This window comes from Mixophyes fleayi, chromosome 3, assembly GCF_038048845.1.
Source record: "Mixophyes fleayi isolate aMixFle1 chromosome 3, aMixFle1.hap1, whole genome shotgun sequence".
In the NCBI taxonomy this organism is placed as follows: Eukaryota; Metazoa; Chordata; class Amphibia; order Anura; family Limnodynastidae; genus Mixophyes; species Mixophyes fleayi.
In genome coordinates, this window is record NC_134404.1 from 179,968,404 (window position 1) to 179,982,215 (window position 13,812).

Below are 13,812 nucleotides of genomic sequence, written 5' to 3' on the forward strand. Positions count from 1 at the left end.
TGTTTCATTAGGTGCAAACTGATTGTTCGGCTGCAGTTCCAAAGACCAGTAAGCGGTTGTGCACCTTTAAATGCGCAAATGGAGTGCAAAAAAAAAAAGTTTTTAGGTGTATGCAAATGTCACTTAATATGTAAGGAAAATTGCCTTGGTATTACACATTTTGAGACAGACTAATATTTAACTGATGGGTGAACTTTTGCTAGAAAATTCAACTTCATATTAACATATTCTACTGTAATCTGCAATGAATACGCTTCATTCAATGTGCAATTTCAAGGAACACACATAAGTAATTAAATAACTTAAACATGAAAGAAAAGTTCAAATAATAAAAAAAACATTACCTTGAAAGAAAGGAAACAAATCACAGGAAGCTATACCAACATTATTAGTACATTCTGCATATTTATGTAACAACAAGCCTGTATATAATAAAAATAACTATAATGCTAAAGTCTAGTTCTCATAGATATTATATACACACACACGTCTGATGTCGTCTAGCTGTGATAGGGGCATTGCAATGAACAATGAATTCACAACAGATGGAGGAACATGGAGGGTCAGATTAACAGATAAGGTGGCTAAGTACATTGTTCTAAATGTGTGCAGCAAAGTTGATTTGCCATTTAATAAATAAATCTTTTTTAATAAATGCACCTTCAACATTATATTAACTTTTTACATATCATTATAGCATTGTTATATTACTTTTTAAGTTAATATTCCCCTGACAATTTCACTTATAACTAATTATCCTATTTACCCTATGACATGTTATTCCCTGTTGCAAAAACTGTTAAATGCCTCCATAAGTGAAGAGAAGGCATTAGCACCAGACAGATGCAGTGTTACTGGCTGACAATAGAGGTGTGAAGCAATTGCCTTAATTACTAAGCTCATTAATTCAGTGTTTGAAGAAACAGCCAATTTGTAGGAGGAAGGGGAGACTCCAAAATTCATCAGTTTTTATAAGTACCAGACTGACAAAAACTTTCAATTCACACCTCTGCTAGATACACATAAAAAAGCAACTTAATTACTAACTACCACTAAATTTCAGGCTGTATAAAAATACCTTGTCAGCTTAGAGGTCCTGAGACATTCTACTCAACTAAGTCTCACATAGCTGTACTTGGAAACATTAAAACTTAATTTAAATAATTGAAAAATGATATATAATATTGTACACATATGAACAACAAAAAGACAAAGTTCATCTATAAAATAGTTAAACAATAAAGAAAACCTATATTTTGAATGTATGACAAGAAATGGAAACAAACAACCTGTTTTAGGTAACAAAATAAAAACATCTCAGCTTTTAATGTGACTTGCATCATGACAGAAGGCATTAGGTAACGTCTGTGTAATACTGGCGTGAATAATGTATTGTAAAATAGAAAAAAACCCAAAACAAGACAATATTCACTTACGGTAAGTACTGATAGCAGGTCTTCAACAGTGCAATCTGGCTTTAGTCTGTCCCTGAACATGCGAATGGTTTGGTGTTTTAGATAGTAATAAGATGCAATACGTCCATAGGTTTGTGGCTCAATACTACGGTTATCCTAAAAAGAAGGAGTAGAATGTTAAATTTGCAATACATACAGTTAGGTCCATATATATATGGACAGTGACACAATTTTTGTTAATTTAGCTGTTTACCAAAACATATGCAAGTTACAGGTATATAATTAATAAGGCTCTAAAGTGCAGACTATCAGGCTTAATTGAAGGTATTCACATCCAAATTGGAGGAAGGGTTTAGGATTTACAGCTGTTTAATATGTAGCCCCCTCTTTTTCAAGAGAAAAGAATGCACTGGAATGCTCGACAACACAAAAAGGCCTGGACGTCCATGGAAGACAATAGTGGTGGATGATCGCAAGATCCTTTCCATGGTAAAGAAAAAAAAACCTTCACAAAATCTAGCCAAAAGTAGAACAGTCTCCAGGAAGTAGGTATTATTATTAATTAATGTATTTATAAGGTGATACAGATTCCGTAACACCAGATAGAGAAATAAGTAACAAATAGATGAGGTAATACACATAAGTAGCACAGATGACTGTGGGTAATACTATGGGGGCTCACAGAGTGCAGCAAAAGATATGACAGGACATATGAGGAATGCATATTTATGAAGAACAAGAAATGTGTTTCTGTAGCACTCAATTCATATATGTATCTATCAGTCAGATACTGATATGTATCTATCAGTATGACTGATATATACATATATCAATTTTTATACAGCCAATGTAATATGATATAAGGCTATTTAAGGAGTTCCTTTTTTGCCAGACCTGTTAATTCAGTTTATATAGAAATCCAGTATAATAGTTTCGACCACTCTATTAAGATAAACTGCGGCATCACCTAACCTACAGAATATAAGTATCTTTAATATAGTGATTTCAGAGAATTAATTCCCTGTATATACAATTCTTGTAGGATATTACCACGTTATATAGATATTAAGCGCCTTACTACAATCTTATACATCATATATATATATATATATATATATATATATATATATATATATATATATATATGGGAGACGGCGCATTCTAGCAGTCTTCTCTGCTAGTTTTATCAGTTTATATCTATTTAGGTCATTATGTTCACTTACACTTTTTAATATTTCACTATTCTCTATGTGACTATATATTGTGATATTATTTTTAATGCATACTAATAAACGTTTGATTAAGTTTTATATTATTTCATTATCCTTCGAGTACCTTGTGTGCGTGCACCAATTCTGGTCTGTTGGCCTTAATAAAATGGATTATACCGATATATATGGATGAGGCCGTCTTCCAGAATATGTTGGATGCTCCTGGTGCAATATAGTCTGTCTTTTTCAGAATAGGACATATGAGGAAGTCAGACAGTAGACCGACATGGGACAATAGGTAGAGAGGTATATCATTATTCATGTCTTCACAAAAGCAAATACAGAGGGTTCACCACAAGGAGCAAACCATTTATAAGCCTCAAGTTTAGAAAGGCCAAATTAGACTTTGACAAAAAATAAAATCTAAAAAAAGCCAGCCCAGTTCTGGAACATCATTCTTTGGACAGATGAAACTAAAATCAACCTATACCAGAATGACGGGAAGCAAAAAAAGTATGGAGAATGTTTGGAATGGCTCATGATCCGAAGCATACCACATCATTTGTAAAACACGGTGGAGGCAATGTCATGGCATGTCGTCCAATGGAACTGGGTAACTTGTGTTTTTTGATGATGCGACAGAAGACAAAAGCAGCCTGATGAATTCTGAAGTGTATAGGGATATACAGTCTGCTCAGATTCAGCAAAGTTGATTGGTGCTTCACAGTACAGATGGACAATAACTCAAAGCATTCTGCGAAAGCCACACAGGAGTTTTTTTTTAAGGCAAAGAAGTAGAAAATTCAGCAATGGTCGACTATAAATTTCAGTATAGAATTAAGCTATCAAGTGTTTGTGTGCTACATGAAAAAAATAGCCAGTATTTATCTTATGTGCAAAATAGAAGACTAGTTTTCACCCCTTTCATTTTAACATGGTTTTGTCCAGGAGACTTAAGTAAGAAATTTCTTGCCTAAGTTCCTTAATGAATCAGGCCCAATGTAATCATTAGAAATATAAACATATGACTAAAGTGTTATCGGAGATCTTGTCACATTACAAGCTATGGCATGAGTTTAAGATCTAAATAATGATACATAACAGTACAATGCATATAACGAATGCAACTTGGAGCAAACAGCTGGGGAATTGGGTATATTCACCATATGACACTACAACGTAAGTTTAAAAAGTCTTCAAATGTCTTGTGACTCAGTTTGCTGATGGAACCGTGTTTCTTTATTTATACTTGTTAGGGGACACGGCTAGCTGATCCAGAATTCAAGTATGCTTTATGCATGCAAAACCAAGTAACCCTATTACAACATTTCTCCATGGTTCAGCCTTTCCCTAACTATAGCCCAGATGTCTAGTCTCAATGAGAACTAGCATCTCCCATTAACCCTCAAACTCAATGGGGAAAAAAGAGTCATAAAATAAGCAGTTATATTTGGGTCTGCAATTGTTCAATTTGTACACAATATGAAAGGAAACATAAACAAGTTTTTACAACAATAATTACCAAAACATGAAACAGAATACACAGTGCAGTATACAAGTATACAAGTAATAAACATACAAAGTACGGCCGTAACACAAACTTCAGAAAATTTCACTACATTCAAGAACTTGTTCTTGACATACCCCAGGAAACTGATATGACTAAAAGACTAGCAAATATTTTAGGATTTTGAATTTGGTAGATATTTAGAGAGATACACCATTCATGGGACAGATATGCTTAGGATGAAAAAAAACCCCACATATTTCATGGCTTTCAATTTGCGCGCTCCTTTTTTAGTGTAGTGCTCTAATGTTGCCTTACAAGATATGTGTGTGTGTGTGTGTGTGTGTGTGTGTGTTAAAAGTATAGGTTTGTGGAATTTAATTTTAATGTACAAGCAATCAATTGTAAAATTATATAAAATGTTACAATACACAACTGTTGGCAAATAATTGGCAAATTTGGAATACAGGAATGCCATAGACACACGTTCATGAACTTTATTTAACCTTTCATCATCAGAAAATTCACTTGATAGAGAGGAAGGCAAAATCCATATAAAGCAAGGTCAAATTTGCCTTAGGGGTGAAACCATTTCTTCCTAACCTTATACTGGCAATTAGACAATTCCTTGCATTGTCATACTACATTGTGTTATTAATATCAGTAGCCTTATATATTCAGCTTTGCCAGCAACATATCTAAACTTGCCTTAAATTATTCTAGTGTCTGCCAATAAGTTATTGTGGGAGTGTGTTCTGTAATTTTCTGGCTCTTACAGTAAACAATCTGTCTGTAGTTGAATAGGAATCTTTTATACCTGCCATAAGAGGTTGCCACAGAATGTGCGCTATGGCCCATTAATATATTTATACACAGTGATCATGTCCCCCTTAGCCTTTTCCAGTATAAACAAATATAATGCAGTGAACTTCCCTACACGTGTGTAATATGCAAATATGGAAAAAGTACTGTTAATTACGACTTTTATATAATTTAGTATCAAAATTAAACTGCATTGGACCAAGGACAGAACCATAGGTTACATCACTCACAACCTTAGTAGCGTTAGCGTTATGAAGCTTTGTTATCTACTCTCTGGAGAGAATTCTAGAGACAGAGTTCTATCTGGTTGTATATTGCATTTTCTAGACCAATAGGTCTAGACCTTTTATAAAAATCTATATATACCACTGCAATCACTCTGCCCACTTTTCAACTCTCTTCTTCATAATTGATTTTATAAATTGTATTATTCAGTATATGCCATCCATCCCATGATTGACTTAGATTAACTTAGATTTCAGGTATACATTAATAATCTTTTCATAAGACAATGATGGATCCTACCTTTTATATACCACCAACTCACACCATTCAACTGAATATTGCTATTTTTATTTATAAACCAAAAAGTTGGTCTGAACAACATTTAGCTCATTAAATCATTGATTAACAAATCTTTTTTTCTCCAAAGTTCTTACCAGTCACTGCCTCCTTTAAAATACAGGCTTATCAATATGGTTGAGACAGTTTTTATTTCTGGTGAGTAAGTAATTTGCAATATATGCAGAATAATTATTACGCATTGCCTACTTCCATATTTTTCTGTTGCTGAACAACTAAAGGCAGTAGATGGACTAATCAATATGTTAGGATGTAATATTTCTCCAAGAGCTAAGCAAGTATTAAACATTGTAAAAGTCAAAATTAAGTTCTAAACTACTTTGCCTTGAATATCTGTCTTGTGGTACAATGCAATTTAACAACTTGTTCTGCTCTGTATTTTACTGCAGACATTGTTTATGTTTACTTGTACCTTGGAGTCATTTAAAGATCCCCAAGGATGTCTCTCTCTACTGTACTCTTCCTTGTCAGCTCTTAAAATATTCTTAATGAGGAACGAATTACCATAAATGTCTTTTACTAGACTTAGATGGTGTTGCATTCTCTAGTGCTAACACACTTAATTCTGTTTGAAATTTTCCAAACGTAGTTCTCCTTTGGCACAATTCTGTTTGAATGACACATAACCAGCGGTGTTTCCAACTGAAGTGGAAATGGGGGTGTTCCCCTGTCACCTCTCAAACTCACCCTTCTGTTAGAACTGCTGGCTAAATTATCACTCACCCTGATATCTAAAGACTGCTTAATGGACTGTTTGTTATAAATGATTTTATTGATGGCATAATCTTGGTGCATATCAGACTTTTGCTTCCTACTTGTTCATGGAAGATTTACAAGACCTTGTTGGATTATAAAAATAACAGTGGCAAGTGCCTAATCTATCCCTTACTATTTCTGACTTATTAAAGGAGAATTAGTTTTTTTTATCGAAAATTGAGAGCATGGATGTCATTAAAACAGCATTAAACTGTTACAAGGCTTGAGGGTCCTTGACATGCAGGGTTCATTTGCTGCTTGTCAGGGGTGGGCCTACTTTTGGGGGGAGGGGGGATTTAGTGCCCTGTCCCCTTTTTGCTGCTCAGCCGCTCTGATTGTATTAAAACACAGTCAGAGTGGGTCGGTCAGACAGGATTTTCTGTCTGCCTGTCAGCCGACGGGACCATGAATATAGTGAGCTGCCGCCTGCCGCTGGTAGCTCGCTACTACTAGGGGGATAGGCGATTGCCCTGTTCGCCTCCTACCTGGATCGACCGCTGCTGCTAACAGGCTGAAAGTCATGATTATAATCAGTGCTCGAAGAAGGCTGGTATACGGTGGAATGCCATACTGTCATTTCTCCTACTGCCTTTATTGTAAAACCATCAAATTCCAGTCACTTACACTTTCAATACAACTACATCTAAATTTCCATTTTGACCATTGATTAGAATTCATATCGAAGAGCTCATTCAAGGCTTCCCATTTAAATCAATTGCATCTCCTCTTTTATGCTGCCATTTTGCTTTGGATGCCTAGAACAGCTCAATATACTTAAACTAGGGATGTGCACCGGCGACTTTTGAGGTCTCGTGTTTTGTGTTTTGGATCCGGATTTTCGTTATTTTTGAGGTTCGGATTTGTCTCGCAAAACACTTGACGAAAGGTCTCGGTTCGGATTTAAGGTATTGGATTCGGATTTTTTTTGAAAAAAACATAAAAAGTTTAAAAATCAAGTTTTTGGGCTTATTTTCACTCCTAGGCTATTATTAACCTCAATAACATTCAATAACAAGCATTTCCACTAATTTACAGTGTATTGTGAACACCTCACAATATAGTTATTAGTCCAAAACGTTGCAACAAGGTATCTTTCTGGACTGCGTAGAGGAGTGGGTCACCACAATATATATTAAAAACCCTGAACTTTTATGAATCGCACCAATAAATGTACCTGGACTGCGTAGAGGAGTGGGTCACCACAATATCTTAAAAACCCTGAACTTTTATGATTCGCACCAATAAATGTACCTGGACTGCGTAGAGGAGTGGGTCACCACAATATCTTAAAAACCCTGAACTTTTATGATTCGCACCAATAATTGTACCTGGACTGCGTAGAGGAGTGGGTCACCACAATATCTTAAAAACCCTGAACTTTTATGATTCGCACCAATAATTGTACCTGGACTGCGTAGAGGAGTGGGTCACCACAATATATTAAAAACCCTGAACTTTTATGATTCGCACCAATAATTGTACCTGGACTGCGTAGAGGAGTGGGTCACCACAATATCTTAAAAACCCTGAACTTTTATGATTCGCACCAATAATTGTACCTGGACTGCGTAGAGGAGTGGGTCACCACAATATATTAAAAACCCTGAACTTTTATGATTCGCACCAATAATTGTACCTGGACTGCGTAGAGGAGTGGGTCACCACAATATCTTAAAAACCCTGAACTTTTATGATTCGCACCAATAATTGTACCTGGACTGCGTAGAGGAGTGGGTCACCACAATATCTTAAAAACCCTGAACTTTTATGATTCGCACCAATAATTGTACCTGGACTGCGTAGAGGAGTGGGTCACCACAATATCTTAAAAACCCTGAACTTTTATGATTCGCACCAATAAATGTACCTGGACTGCGTAGAGGAGTGGGTCACCACAAGATATATTAAAAACCCTGAACTTTTATGATTCGCACCAATAAATGTACCTGGACTGCGTAGAGGAGTGGGTCACCACAATATCTATTAAAAACCCTGAACTTTTATGAATCGCACCAATAAATGTACCTGGACTGCGTATAGGAGTGGGTCACCACAAGATATCTTAAAAACCCTGAACTTTTATGAATCGCACCAATAAATGTACCTGGACTGCGTAGAGGAGTGGGTCACCACAATATATATTAAAAACCCTGAACTTTTATGATTCGCACCAATAAATGTATCTGGACTGCGTAGAGGAGTGGGCACTGGGCACCACAATAAAATATATAAAAAACCTTCAACAGATCTGCATTACACTACACATACGGCTGCTCCTCCATCCTCTCCATCATATACATGTTGGAGTTTTAGCGTGTGACAACCTCTTGTTTTTGATAATGTCAGTGCATTTGGAATATTTTTCAATTTGCCCCACACCACTGAATGTACTTTATCTATGATACGCAATACGCATCTATCTATCTTGACTGCGTAGTGTGGTGGCCCCGGTACACAATTTGGTACCGAGGCCACAATATAATTAAAAAACCCTCCACGTGTCGGAATTCCACCAAACAAGTATCTGGACTGCATAGTGGGGTGGCCCCGGTACCCAATTTGATACCGGGGCCACAATACCTCCTCCAAACATGCTACAGACAATTCGTCATTGAGAGACCCCAGACAGACAGGGTCGAAGTGCTATTGTTTGACTTTGTAAACCCAAAAAAATGTCCCTGTTGCACATAGTCGTGCAATGAAGACTGACTTTTTCATTTAAAGGCACAATCTTTAAAGTGTAGTGTTTGTAAGTCTAAGTCATATTATACTTTTGGTAAAATTGGTTTTTTTTGTTCCTCTTTATGGTAATTAATTAGTAATAGAATTAAAGTAGGAAATAGAATTAAATAGAATTAAAGTAGGAAATAGAGTGGTATAGAGTTGTAGTGTGGTATAGATAGAGTGGTCCACACAATATAATAATAAAACACTCAACTGGTCTGAATTCCACCAAACAAGTATCTTGACTGCGTAGTGTGGTGGCCCCGGTACACAATTTGGTACCGAGGCCACAATTTAATTAAAAAACCCTCCACGTGTCGGAATTCCACCAAACAAGTATCTGGACTGCATAGTGGGGTGGCCCCGGTACCCAATTTGATACCGGGGCCACAATACCTCCTCCAAACATGCTACAGACAATTCGTCATTGAGAGACCCCAGACAGACAGGGTCGAAGTGTTATTGTTTGACTTTGTAAACCCAAAAAAATGTCCCTGTTGCACTTGCACATAGTCGTGCAATGAAGACTGACTTTTTCATTTAAAGGCACGATCTTTAAAGTGTCAGAAAGAGAGAGAAGACACAGGAGAGGAGAGTTGTAGCTGGGGACCTGGGGTGGAAGCTCCCAGGCTCCCCCAGCATTGCCTGGAAGTCTGAGCGTGGTGACTGAGCCAGGGCAAGGAATGTGTGCCCTGGATGAGGGGGAGAACTCCATGCCACTATAGTGAACCCAAGAGAGAGGGGGACACTGCACATGGAAGAGGCCCTGGAGTGAGGGCTGCTACAAGAGGCATGGTAGCTGTAGTGTCAGATCCTGAGGCTGAGAGTACACAGAGTGACGTGTCAGAGCACAGGAGACATTATCCCCGCAGAGGAGGGATGAGCTGCAGTTGAGAGGTATGTTGTTGAAATAGGACATGCACACTTTAACAAACCAATCATTTCAGCGACAGGGCCTACCAAACAACTTTGACTGAAATGATTGGTTTGTTTGGGCCCCCACACCAAAAAAGCTATTCATCTCTCCCTGTACAGACTAAACAGGCTCTACTGAGGCAAGATGTCGTCCTCATCCTCAACCTCTGATTCCTCTCCCCCTACAGTGTCTACTTCCTCCTCATCACACATTATCAATTCGTCCCCGCTGGACTCCACAACCACAGGTCCCTCTGTAGTATCTGGAGGGCAGTGCTGTACTTCATTGAGGAATTGATTATTCATTTTTATAAACATCATTTTTTCAACGTTGTGAGGAAGCAACCTCCTTCGCCGCTCACTGACCAGGTTCCCCGCTGCACTAAAAACTCTTTCCGAGTACACACTGGAGGGGGGACAACTCAGGTAAAATAGAGCCAGTTTGTACAGGGGCTTCCAAACTGCCTTTTTTTCCTGCCAGTAACAATATGGACTGTCTGACATGTCTACTTGGATGGTGTCAGCAAAGTAATCATCCACAATTTTTTCTATTGTCACAGCATCCAATGCAGCGAGAGTAGACATGTCTGCAATGGTTGGCAGGTCCTTCAGTCCGGACCAGATGTTATCAGCATCCCCGCCAGTGCCTCTTTTGGGAAAACTGAGCTTTTTCCTCGCAGCCATAGATGTGGAAGAAAATGAGGGTGGAGCTGTTGGCATGTCACGGTCCTCTTCAGAGGACAATCTCCTGACCAGCAGGTCTTTGCACCGCTGTAGACTTGTGTCCGCCGAAAACAGAGACACAACATACGCTTTAAACCGAGGATCGAGCACGGTGGCCAGAATGTATTCCTCTGACTTTAAAAGAGTGACCACCCTCGGATCCTGGCAAAGCGTACGAAGGGCTACATCCACAAGAGCTACATGCTTGCTGTAATCGCAATGGCTTACCAGCTCCTCCCTCACTTTCTCCAGCTGCTTCTGCAACAGCCTGATCAGGGGAATGACCTGACTCAAGCTGGCAGTGTCGGAACTGACTTCTCGTGTGGCAAGTTCAAATGGCTGCAGAACCTTGCACAACACGGAAATCAGTCTCCACTGCGCTTGACTCAGGCGCATCCCCACTCCTTTGCCTATGTCGTAGGTGGCTGTGTAGGCCTGAATGGCCTTTTGCTGCTCCTCCATCCTCTGCAGCATATAGAGGGTGGAGTTCCAGCGCGTCACAACCTCTTGTTTGAGGTGATGGCAGGGCAGGTTCAAGCTTTTTTGATGTGCCTCTAGTCTGCGGTAGGCACTGGCTGAATGCCGAAAGTGTCCAGCAATTTTGCGGGCCACCGCAAGCATCTCCTGCACACCCCTGTCACTCTTGAAGTAATGCTGCACCACCAAATTAATGGTGTGGGCAAAACATGGGACGTGCTGGAAATTGCCCATATTTAATGCCCGCACAATGTTACTGGCATTGTCTGACACCACAAATCCCCATGAGAGTCTAAGTGGGGTAAGCCACTGGGAGATAATTTCCCTCATTTTCTCTAATATGTTGTCAGCGTTGTGCCTCTTATTAAAGCCTGTAATGCACAATGTTGCCTGCCTTTGCATGAGCAGCCATTTTGTAGATGCTGCTACTGATGCAGCTGTTGCTGTTGCTGCGGAAGGGGATGCATCTACCCAGTGGGCTGTCACAGTCATATAGTCCTTCGTTTGCCCAGAACCACTTGTCCACATGTCCGTGGTTAAGTGGACAGTGGGTACAACCGCATTTTTAAGAGCACTGAGGACACTTGATCGTACTTCTCTGTACATTTTTGGTATCGCCTGCCTAGTGAAGTGGAATCTCGAGGGGATTTGGTACCGGGGACACAATACCTCCATCAACCCTCTAAATCCCACTCCACTGATGGCGGACACCGGGCGCACGTCTAACACCAACATTGCAGTTACAGCCGCAGTTATACGCTTTGCAATAGGGTGACTACTATCGTATTTGGTGGTCATGGCAAACGACTGTTGGACGGTCAATTGTTTGGTGAAAGACTTAGCGGTCTTACGACTTCCCCTCTGGGAAGATGACCGACTAACAGCAGCAACAGCAGCAGTGGCAGTAGTAGGCGTACCGCTGCAGGATTCCTCGGATGAATCCCGTATTGAGGAGGACTCAGTCTGGCTGGTGACTTGGGCTGCAGGACTGAATCTGATGGAGATTGTGGAGGAAGTTGACGAGGAGGGTGTTGCTGGTGTGTATCCAACTGGACCACGGGATTTAGGTGTCCCTGTACCGATGAGGGTCCTAGCCCCAGTTCCTGAACTAACCACTGAACTATGAAGGTTATTCAGGTGACGTATAAGGGAGGATGTTCCTAGGTGGGCAAGATCCTTACCCCTGCTTATTTGAGCTTTACATAAGCTACATATTGCCATACATTGGTTGTCTGGATTTGGATAAAAATAACTCCAGACCGAAGAGGTGCATTTTTTGGTCTTCTGACCAGGCATGACGATGGGCTTTTTCATCCCATGGACATCAGCTGTTTCCCCCCCTGGTGCCTCATTTACAATAACCACATCACCATCCTCATCATCAAGTTCCTCCACAGCGCCAGCTACATCATCAATAGCCTCCTCCCGAGCCACCTCTTCCCGTACAGTGATGGGAAGGTCAGGCTTGACAACCACCAACACCCTTGGACTCGCCTTGGGGATTTGTGATAATTTCTCTTTAGAAGGCAGAGTTGTTTGCTGTTTTGTTGCTGACAGCATAACTCTCTTCAATTTTTTGTAGGGGGGGGGAGGAGGAGGAGGGCTAAGATCCGTGGGTGAAGCTGAACCACTAGTCATGAACACGGGCCAGGGCCTAAGCCGTTCCTTGCCACTCCGTGTCGTAAATGGCATATTGGCAACTTTACGTTTCTCCTCAGATGATTTTAAGTTTCTCTTTTTGCTACTTTTTCTTAACTTGGGCTTTTTGGATTTTACATGCCCGGTACTACGAGATTGGGCATCGGGCTTGGAAGACGACGTTGATGGCATTTCATCGTCTATGTCATGACTAGTGGCAGCAGCTTCAGCATTAGGAGGAAGTGGGTCTTGATCTTTCCCTACTTTATCCTCCAAATTTTTGGTCTCCATTATATGTAGCACAAGATACTGCAGAATGTGTGAACTTGGTAATATTGCAGTACCAATGGACTTATACTGCTGGATTGGTTTTGCAAATTTGGTTATAATTATTATTTTTTATTTTTTTTTTAAATTTTTTATTTTTTTTTACTTTTTTCTTATTTTTAAAAAACTTGGGAATAGTGGGGAAATAACTATGCCCTTAGAAGCACAGAGCACAGGACACAGCACCACTGGACTGAACAGGACACGGCACAGGACCCAGCAGCACTACGGAACTCAGCAGGACAGAGCACAGGACACAGCACCACTGGACTGATACTGCAGAATGTGTGAACTTGGTAATATTGCAGTACCAATGGACTTATAATGCTGGATTGGTTTTGCAAATTTGGTTATAATTATTATATATTTTTTTTTTTTAAAATTTTTTATTTTTTTTTACTTTTTTTTTATTTTTTAAAAACTTGGGAATAATGGGGAAATAACTATGCCCTTAGAAGCACAGAGCACAGGACACAGCACCACTGGACTGAACAGGACACGGCACAGGACCCAGCAGCACTACGGAACTCAGCAGGACAGAGCACAGGACACAGCACCACTGGACTGATACTGCAGAACACAGCACAGCACAGCACAGCACAGCACAGCACAGCACAGCACAGCACAGCACAGCACAGCACTAAACAGCACAGAACTAAACAGCACAGAACTAAACAGCACAGAACTAAACAGCACAGAGGACCACCTAACACAC

The 13,812-nt window shown here is 39.8% G+C and overlaps 1 protein-coding gene across 1 annotated transcript in view; it reads right to left on the bottom strand.

Moving 5' to 3' along the window:
• ASCC3 (activating signal cointegrator 1 complex subunit 3) overlaps window positions 1-13,812 on the bottom strand; it is a 605,262-nt gene that overhangs the window by 89,073 nt on the left and 502,377 nt on the right. Inside the window, exon 36 of the mRNA XM_075202837.1 lies at window positions 1,437-1,571. Coding sequence (XP_075058938.1) covers window positions 1,437-1,571 — 135 coding nt within the window. The remainder of the gene's footprint in view (window positions 1-1,436; window positions 1,572-13,812) is intronic.